Source organism: Pristiophorus japonicus, chromosome 8, assembly GCF_044704955.1.
Source record: "Pristiophorus japonicus isolate sPriJap1 chromosome 8, sPriJap1.hap1, whole genome shotgun sequence".
NCBI classification, from domain to species: Eukaryota; Metazoa; Chordata; class Chondrichthyes; family Pristiophoridae; genus Pristiophorus; species Pristiophorus japonicus.
Window position 1 is genome coordinate 179,728,340 of NC_091984.1, and position 10,143 is coordinate 179,738,482.

The following is a 10,143-nucleotide window of genomic DNA, read 5'->3' on the forward strand; positions in this document are numbered from 1 at the left end:
TTCTCCATCTTTTCACCATCAGGTTGTGATTCTAACCACTTGTGATTGAAACAAACACTAGGATTCCTCACCATCATTAAGTCTAGATTATAGCTTTTCAGACTAATATATCAGGCCACCACAGAAACCAAACACAACCACACCTGAAGTGGAAAAACAGTTCACAAAGGGAATATTCGAGTTCTCAACTCTCCCAAGAGTGCATCTGTTCCCTGACAGGGTTGCCAAAGGAGAAGTGGGACCAAAATAGAGAACTAGTGGAGGAGACAGAAAAGGCATGGCTTAGGTACTAGATGAGTATTTTGTATCGAAGTTTACCAAGAGGACTTTGCCAAAGCTATGCTAAATGAGGTTGCTGGATGAGATAAAAATAGAGGTACTAGAAAGGCTAGTGGTACTTAAGAGCATTAAGACACATGGCAATAGGAGACAATAATTAAAGACATGTGCAAGGCACTTTACAGGTTATTCTACTCGTCACGTTTACCATTATTCTGTTCCTTCAATGCTGTTCAAATGTTCCAATTTTGACAGAACGTACACACTGAAAACATTCTTTTCTCTCCACCGAAGCTGAGCTGAGGTGTTTGCAGTAATTTTTGCTTTCATTAAGAAATTACACCAGTCCCTAGGCAAGCCTCAATATTTACAGTGCTCTATTGTAGAAACATAGAAAATGGGTGCAGGAGTAGGCCATTCAGCCCTTCGAGCCTGCACCGCCATTCAATGAGTTCATGGCTGAACATGCAACTTCAGTACTTCATTCCTGCTTTCTCGCCATACCCCTTGATCCCCCTAGTAGTAAGGACTACATCTAACTCTTTTTGAATATATTTAGTGAATTGGCCTCAACAACTTTCTGTGGTAGAGAATTCCACAGGTTCACCACTCTCTGCGTGAAAAAGTTTCTCCTCATCTCAGTCCTAAATGGCTTACCCCTATCCTTAGACTGTGACCCCTGGTTCTGGACTTCCCCAACATTGGGAACATTCTTCCTGCATCTAACCTGTCTAAGGATACGCTTTGATAATCACATGCTCCTACTTTGTTAATGGGTATGGATTGCGTGCACCAATTTTTTTCCATGTGCCCCTCCATATGCATTCCTCAGCCTAGCTGCTTGGCCAGATCCAAGTCCAAATTGGCTACAAATCCAAAATACACATGTCAAACTTCTCTTTCTAAACTAGCAGCATTTGAACTGCATTGTTTTCACAACATGCAGTTGAAAAATAGGTTTAAATTTTATAAAAACAAGTCATTAGCTCCATAAATGTAGATGATGGTGAGAATCCAATAAAGAAAGTAAAACGTCAAGTGTAGGATAAACAAACTACAATAGTTGTAGATAAAATGCTTTATTTTGGTTAGGCTGATCGTTTAGTCATGCTGCGGTGGCTAGCTGCGTTTTAGTCAAACAGACCAAAGCCCATGTCATCATCCGATTCCTCAGACTCTTCCTTCTTTACCTCTTTCACTTCCTCCTTGGCAGCAGCTGGAGCGGCCTCGACAACAGGGGCCACAAAAGCTGTCGGATCAGCCAGGTAAGCCTTCACCTGTTAAGAAAACAGAACTTACTGTAATATTTCATTTCCAATTTTCACAACCATTGCAGAATAATACACCCCACTTTAACATTACAATATTAGCAGCAGACATCTAAATAACTGGCATTCATATAGCACCTTTAATAGTAAAACGCTCCAAGACAATTCACAGAAATGTTTTAAACAAAAATTGACACCAAGCCACACAAGGAGATATTAAGACAGGCGACCAAAACCTTGATAACGAGGTAGATTTTAAGGAGAGAGAGAGAGAGAGAGAGAGAGGGGGGAGGGAATTCCAGAGCTAAGGGCCTAGGCAGCTGGAGGAAGAGAATCTAAGAAAAATGTGAAAAACAACCAATTTTCATGTGTGCAACAGTAACAAATCACATTCATTAGAATGTACAATTGTTATCTATTAACCACAATTTTTAAAAATAGCATTCAAATAACTAAGTGTTTACAAAAATTGCAGCGTCTTTAACAATGTTTAATGCAAAACTTAAAAAGCTTAATCTATTTTGTTACTCAGGACATCTACAATGTCTAGACTAAACAATGCAAATGCTACAAACCCAAGATAGCTCACCCTTCCAAAATCAGCCTCTAAAATCCCCAGTCAGCATTGCTGATTAAGCACTGTTGCCTGTCTGTAACTGCGCAATGAGACATCGATCTTTGGAATTGGCTTCACAGGCTGACAGGCCAAAATTTATTTGTGTTTTCACTGTCAGCTAGCAGTAAGCACATCCCCCAAACCTCTCTAGTCATCAATAGACAAAAGTTTATGGTCCAAATTGAATAAAGCCTAGGATTCATAGACACAACACTGAACATGTCCAACCAATGCAAAACAGCAATCAACAAAGCTGAGCCACATCGAGCTGAAAGAGCACGATGCAAGTCAGTGCATGTCATCATCATCTGGTCAGATTTCATCTTGATTAGTGTCAGGTTCCAAGCACTGAGACAAGCGAGATATTCAAGCATTGAAGAGGAATGCTACCAAACTGATCCCTAGTGTTGGAAGTCTGAACTATGAGGAAAGACTGAAACTTGGGACTTTACAGCCTTTGAAAGAAAATATCCGAGGTGATCCTAGGTAGACACGATAGTGAATAGTATGAAAAATGTAAAACCAGAAAATTAAATTAATTTGCAGAACAAAGTGTCACAGGTTCAAATTAGGAAATGCCAAATGGCATCAGAAAGCCGATCTTCAGAATGGTAAATAGTCCGGTGCTGAAAGATTCTTTGAATACATTGAACAGACTCCCAGTTAGAGCAGTGAAGGCATAAATACAGCAGACACTTTTACCATTACCTTGTCAGCTAATGGGAAGGAATAGTCTGTCTCCACAGCGACAGCCAGCACCCTCTTGTAGCCATTGATGACGGAATGTGGTATCGAGGCAATGGTTGGATAACCAATCTGCAGACACACACTTGCCACATTGCGGACTCCCTGTGAAAACAATTGATACGATTAAGAAAAGGACATAGCTATTTGCACTGGAAAATTCTCTGATAGGCTCTCCATGATCACATGACCTGGTTGCCGATTTGTCCCCTTGGAGGATAAGCCACACCCAGAAGTTTCTCTGGAACGTGTAGTTGAAACCACCCAGCTCAAGTTGAGTGACTTTGCAAAGTGTAATTCGAGCCATTCTGACTTCAGACCCCAAACAGAGCTTCCCCATCCCAGCCCAAGTTCAGGATTCCCCCCAGCCCAAGTTCATGGCCGCCCCCCCCCCCCCAGCCCAAATTTCTTACCACCCGGCCTAAGTTCCTGCCCCCCCCAGCCCAAGGGGTCATACCTCCCCCGGCCCAAGTTCCTTACACCCCCCAGTCCAAGTTCCTTACCAACATCCCCCCTCTCTTCCCCCCCAAGGCCTAATTCATGACCCACAGTCCAGGTTCATGCCTCCCTCAGCCGGTTTACCACCCCCCCACCCAAGTTCTTTACATCCCTCCAGCTCAAGTTGCTGCACCACCACCCCCCCCCCCCCACCACCCCAAGGCCTAGTTCATGACCCACAGCCCCAGTTCATGCCATCCCCAGCCGAAGTTCCTTACCCCACCTCCCCATCCCAAGTTCCTGGCACCCTCCCCAGCCCAAATTCCTGCCCCATTCCGCCCTGCCATAGATTGGGCATTGTCCACGTGTCACGGATTGTTAATAGGTTTATTAGTTATAAAGTGAATAGTGACAGTGCCGTGACTTCCGTAATTTATCCACTCCAATGATTTCCTTTGTCATACATGCACCGAGCTTTCTGAGAAATCGAGTGTGGGTGTAAAGGGGATTATAAGAACGCAATCCACCTTCCCGAAGTTCCCCCTCTCCCCTCCGATCCCCCCACCCCCTCTCTCTCTCTCTCTACCCCCCACCCCACACACACACGCTCTCCCCCCAGTTTCTCTCTCTCCCCCACACCCCAGTGTCACATCCCCCTCCTGCCTGTCTCTTTCCCCCCTCCCCCCGCACATCTCTCACACCTCCCAGTCTCTCGCTCTCTCTACCTCCCTCCCCACCTCTCTCTCTCCCACTACCCTGATGTTTTCTCTCCCACTGAAGTCCGCGAAAATGTTCCAAATAATGCAACGGCTAGAAGCATCTCCATGCGGCTGTCTCCGTCTCGCTTCCGATTTTCTTGTACGTCGCACTGCGCATGCACGACCGAATTGAGGGCTCATGCACAAAAAGGGGACGGAGTTCCTTGCACGCATGCGCAAAAGGACACAAAAAACCCAGTTCAAATAGTCACAGCATGGGGAAACTATCAAAAGGCGAGTTTTCGGAAAAGAAACCACAATAAAGTCCGCCTCAGCTCAAGACACGACTGCAAATCCCCGATCTACCGGTGGTACATGGCTCACTCTGACCATTTAACAATATTGGCTGCTTATAACTGAACCAAAACTCTAGGCGTAAGTATATGGCACAGCATTTAACAGCTTAGCCAATGAAAGATCGGGAGCTAATATTTTGCAACATCAACTTACTGAACCCCAAATTTGTTTGCACAGTATGCAAAACCACACAATAGGCTGAATCCATCACAGCCAAGATCTTCACATTTTATAAAATCCCCAGCAAAAAGCCTCAGTAATTTCATTCAACATACCTCTAGGAAACACTTTTGTAGAGTTTCTTCGGTGATGTCCAGGACCTCAGGGTTGTACACACTTCCATTGTCATAAACCTGTCTGATCACCAAGCCATAGGAGAAGGGAGAGATGTTCAGCATGTTCAGCAGAGTGGCTTCACTAGCTCCCACCTTGTCACCGATCTTGATAAGTTGTACATCACTCTATAGGACAAGTCAATCATTTGTCAGGATAGAAGTCAACAGTTGTAAACTAAACTGCAGTTCTAACAGTAAAGGAGAGTCAAGAATTAAGTCAAGCTTCAAGGGTAAAACAAGCACTATAACCTTATGGCTCTTGGTCTATCTCTAGAAACAGCATCAGTCTGGGATTTTAAGGGAAACAATCAGGGTCCAAGGAGAAAGCTGATCAAGGCCACCAATTTACGTCATCGGGTAAAAGTGGACAACTTTTCAACACAATCTCTCAAACACCAATTTTTTAAATCCTAATAAACTAAAACTTACTCAGTCACCATAAACCAGCAGGTCTAATAATAAATGAATGGAATCCCCAGAAACCAATAAAAATCCTAGAATTCTATAATTAAAAAGTGAACGACTCCATCATAAAGCAGAGAGCCTAATAATTCAATGAAAACAATCAAAAATTGCCCAAGGATTCAGAAAATCGCAGAGGCAAGCCTGTCAACTTTCAAGCAAATTATTAAAGTTCTTAGTTCTCCCATCAGTTTTAACAGGGGTAAGCAGAGGTTTGCCACCAGTTCATGAAAGAAAACTGCACATAACACGAAACATATGTAAGGTCCACACCTCCATACATCAGCACTCACCAGAATTTCAATGGTACCTCTAGAGATCTTGGTGGTGATGCCCAGAGCCTGGAAGAAGGAGGTCTTCTCAGGACCCAAGCCTGTGTTTTGACCTGCCACAGTGACCTCACAAGGGGCAATCGCACCAGCACGAGCAGCAGCTGGGACCTGTGGAAGAAGCACTAGAAATTCAGCACTGGTTAGGCAAAGACAAGAGGACAGAGCAAAAGGATTTGACATTAAACAATAGAGGACGATCTTACCAGAAGTATAAAACTTCATACCAACATTAACATTCCCTTTTACAAATGGGGATAGCACCACTATGCCAATATTAAAATCACGGCAATTTTTCTCCTCCATCTGTCCCCCACCATAACAAGAGGCCCAGAAAGTACATCCATTAAAGTAGGAATGTTGTATAATCGCTGCAGAAACGAGATACATTTAGATTTGATCATAAACACAAACTAAAATCAGTCAAAACATGGTTGAAGAAATCCAACCAATTCTATACAAGGGGATCTCTAATATGGATTGGCATCCCCCTGTCACCATTTAAAATGCATCAGAGCAGCAGCCCAAGAGCTTTACCTTGTTGGACAGCAGCAGGTCACGGACTTCACACAAATCCTCCTTGGTGAATACAAAGCCAACATTGCCACGGATATGAGGCAGGAGCCTGAAGAGAAACATGACACATACATAAATCAAACAATCAAATCACGTATGATCATAACCACCAGTAAAATTTATACTTGGGCAACTTGCTTACTTTTCCAAAGCAGGATTGTTCTCCAAATGGCCACGGATGGCCTTACGCATCATGGTATTCTTGCCCATCAGCACGACAGCCTTACCACGCAGCGAAATACGGATCTGCTGCATCTGCTTGGACCCAACATTGTCTGCCCCAACAATGAAACATTTTGGATAGTCATCCAATAGTTGCTGGAGAGAGATTACAGATACAGTATAAGTATGTACAAACCCATCAGATCCCAATCAGCTTCCCATTTCTTCATATGAAACAAAGAATTAACTTACAGCCCAAATATGCCCCACCTCCCCAATTTTCTTCCTTCTTGTGCCTTTGGCTCCTTGCTGGTGTACAGGGCATCTTGCCCAAATGGTTATATTCATTAGCTTAACAGTGAGTATCAGCAGTCTATACACCTGCAGGTTCAACCCAACTTGGTCCTGTCAACAATCAAGGTCCACACACAAGCACTTCCAACAGGAGTCAATGGCGACAGTAATTGCTTGGCCGATCGCCACCCCCACCCCCACCCCCATCCCCCCTACACAAAAATCATCGGTAGCGAAGGTGCAAGTGCATTTCTGGCATTAAAGCACCTTTGGAAAAGAAAACAAAATTGAATCAAAAGCCAGCAGCCACTCATCAGCAAAATCTGCCATTTCAATCCCTCTCTCAACCTCACGCACCCAAAAAACAATTTAATGGAAAAAGCGGGGGGGGGGGGGGGGGAACTGATGGATAAATTCCATCCATGCATTAGCCATTTATGCCTGGATTGAACACAATTCCATTTCAATTAAAGACCTCAAACTATGCAGCTTAATTAACCTTATTCCTTTCTGCCTCAGATGTCAGCTGTGGCTCAGAGAGCAACACACTTGCCACATGAGTCAGAAGGTTGTGAATTCAAGTCCCACTCCAGGAACTTGAGCACATAAATCTGGGCTGACACTCCAATGCAGTGCTGAGGGAGTGCTGCACTGACAGAAGTGCCATCTTTCAGATGAGACGTTAAACAGAGATCCCGTCTGCTCTCTCAGGTGGACGTAAAAGATCCCATGGCTATTTCGAAGAACAGCAGGGGAGTTATCCCATGTCCTGGCCAATATTTATCCCCCAATCAACATAACAAAAATAGATTATCCGGTCATTATCACATTGCTGTTTGTGGGAGCTTGCTTTGTGCAAATTGGATGTCGCGTTTCCCATTTTACAACAGTGACTACACTCAAAGTACTTCATTGGCTGTAAGACACTTTGAGACGCCCGATGGTCGTGAAAGGCGCTATATAAATGCAAGTCTTTCTTTCTTTCAATGCTAATGCTGCGGTACAATTATACAATCATACTTGGACACCAGAAGAGCACCAGTGATGTTGAAACCATATCTCCCTTTTGGTGCATTTGTGCACCTCCTCTCCCAGACATCACACCAATAGTAGTAAAAATCTAATCTTTATTGCAATTTGACTTTGATAGTTCTGTTCCAGTTTCACACTACCCAATTGTCAGATATAGCCCCATCACTTTAATCAACTACATTGGATAAGATTGCCAACCCATCTACACTGTGGCTGCTGCTCAGATTTGGTTACTTCAGGAGATCTTTCTCCAATGCTTAGTGCAACTCTGCTATACACCCAAGATTGCAAAGAGAACAGGCACCTATGGTGAAATAGAAGGTTATACTCACGATGATTTTCATAAAATAGTTGGACTTCCATGTTGCTCTGTCTTCCCTGGGCATCTTTAAGTGCTTCCAAGGATTGCCAAAAACTGGTTTAAAGACGAGATTTTACTGCAAGACAATAAGAAAAAGCACAATGAGGCAAGGATTTACAAGACAACAACAGCATGAAAGCATAAAGCAGTGTGAATAAAATTATACAACTGATAGTAGATACCATCCATTATTGTTTAAAAGCATACACTTCAGTTTCTTCAATAGCAGCATTGAAGTATGTGTCTAGTACCCTAAATCCAATTAGCTAAGATAGGTACCCCTGTCAATAAGCAACCTCTTTTGGAATGTATTACTGGATGCTGGGGAAAGACAGCTGTGAAATGCTCCCTCCTCTATGTTTAACAGACCCTCAATAATCACTGCCACGGTTCACTTGCTACTCGAGCAAGTTGCCAGTATTCATACACCTGTACTCCAATATTAGTTACCGCCCTCAAGTGGTGTGATAAACTGCCAAGATTTCTTTGCGAATTTACCAGCGAGCCTCAAGTTCGGACGGTACAATATTTCACCCCAGTCTGCTGATTTAGCTGCAGCCGTGGTCAAAATAATCAGGAGAGAAAATTAATCAAAGAAAGAACTTGCATTGATATAGCGCCTTTCACAACCTCAGGATGTCCCAAAGTGCTTCAAGCCATTGAAGTATTCTTAAAATGTAGTTACTGTTATAATGTAGGGAAACACAGCAGCCAATTTATGCATAGCATGCTCTCAAACAGCAATGAGATAAATGACCAGATTATCTGTCTTAGTGATGTTGGTTGAGGATAAGTATTGGCCAGGACACCAGAACTCTCCTGATCTACCTCAATTAGTGACACAGGATCTTTTCCGGCCACTTGACCACAGACGAGGCGTGGTTTTAACATCTCGTCCCTAACAATGCAGCACTATATCAGTACTACACTGAAGTATCAGCCTGGAAATAGGTGCGCCAGTCATGAAGTAGAGCTTGAACCCACAACATTTTGATTCAAAAGGCAAAAGTGATGGTTCAATCAGCCAGCATTTCTACTCATGATCACTAGCAAACCCTGCTGGAAGCATCTGCAAGTGCACAATGGAATCAGGCTTAGGTGTAATATTTTCTCTCCATTTCTTGACCCTCACACACAGTAACAGAGGGTTGCAGGCACTCATCAGCAATATCATAGTAAAATGTTAACACCTGCAGGAGAGTCAAACTGGCAACACACCACAGGACAATAATTAATACACAAATACCCACAGCCATTGGGTTCAGATGCATATATCTTTAGAAGTGTAAGAACGAATTGACAAAGATGTTTAGAAAAATAAATGTAGATGCTAGGTTTTACAAACAGGGCTATAGAGTACAAAGACCTATAGAGAGATAATGGTAAACTCAACATGGAATGTCCTACCAGAAATAGTACAAGCAGAATCCAAAACAGTATTCAAAAGGGAAGTGAATAAAAATTTAACTGATAATTATAGACATGTATGGGCAAAGGGTCTGAATGAATACATCTTGCAGAGTTGCCACAAGCACTCGTTCACCGAGGCTCAGTGGCAGCACTCACGCCCAAGTCAGGTGGTGGGATTAAGTCACAGTCCAGAGACTTGAGCACATAATCTAGACTGACACCGCAATGTAGTATAGATGGAGTGCTGCCATACGAGAGATGCTTTCTTGCGATTGAGACACTAAACCAAGGCCCAGTCTGCCCTTTCAGGTGGACATAAAAGCTCCTGCTACTGTTCGAAAGCAGCAGAGTACTCCCTCATATCCTGGCCAATATTTATCTCTCAACCAACATCATTAGGAACATAGGAACAGGACTCTCAATTATACCCTGGGGTCTTAAGAGAAGTAGCGGCAGGGTTAGTGGATGCATTGGTTGTAATTTACCAAAATTCCCTAGATTCTGGAGAGGTCCCAGCAGATAGGAAAACTGCAAATGTAATGCCCCTATTTTAAAAAGGAGGCAGACAAAAAGCAGTAAACTATAGACCAGTTAGCCTAACATCTGTGGTTGGGAAAATGTTGGAGTCCATTATTAAAGAAACAGTAGCAGGGCATTTGGAAAAGCATAATTCAGTCAGGCAGAGTCAGCATGGACTTATGAAGGGGAAGTCATGTTTGACAAATTTGCTGGCATTCTCTGAGGATGTAACTAACAAGGTGGATAAAGGGGAACCAGTGGAT

At 43.2% G+C, this 10,143-nt stretch overlaps 1 protein-coding gene across 1 annotated transcript; it reads right to left on the minus strand.

The window, feature by feature from the left end:
- Positions 1-1,342: 1,342 nt before the first annotated feature.
- Positions 1,343-8,036, minus strand: rplp0 (ribosomal protein, large, P0). Its single transcript, XM_070887600.1, has 7 exons — positions 7,923-8,036; positions 6,245-6,420; positions 6,064-6,151; positions 5,491-5,637; positions 4,676-4,861; positions 2,872-3,012; positions 1,343-1,556 (listed from the first exon to the last, which is right to left on the minus strand). The coding sequence occupies exons 1-7, from the start codon at positions 7,974-7,976 to the stop codon at positions 1,410-1,412; spliced, it is 939 nt and encodes a 312-aa protein (XP_070743701.1). The 5' UTR covers positions 7,977-8,036; the 3' UTR covers positions 1,343-1,409.
- Between the last annotated feature and the right edge of the window lie 2,107 nt (positions 8,037-10,143).

Excerpts from the sequence above, each read along its gene's own strand:
- rplp0 (XM_070887600.1), bottom strand. The coding sequence starts at position 7,976 with ATGCCCAGGGAAGACAGAGCAACATGGAAGTCCAACTATTTTATGAAA. Across the intron at positions 4,862-5,490 it reads GAGGTACCATTGAAATTCTG|AGTGATGTACAACTTATCAA; the intron begins GTGAGTGCTGAT and ends CTTGTCCTATAG. Across the intron at positions 3,013-4,675 it reads TACAAAAGTGTTTCCTAGAG|GGAGTCCGCAATGTGGCAAG; the intron begins GTATGTTGAATG and ends TTGTTTTCACAG.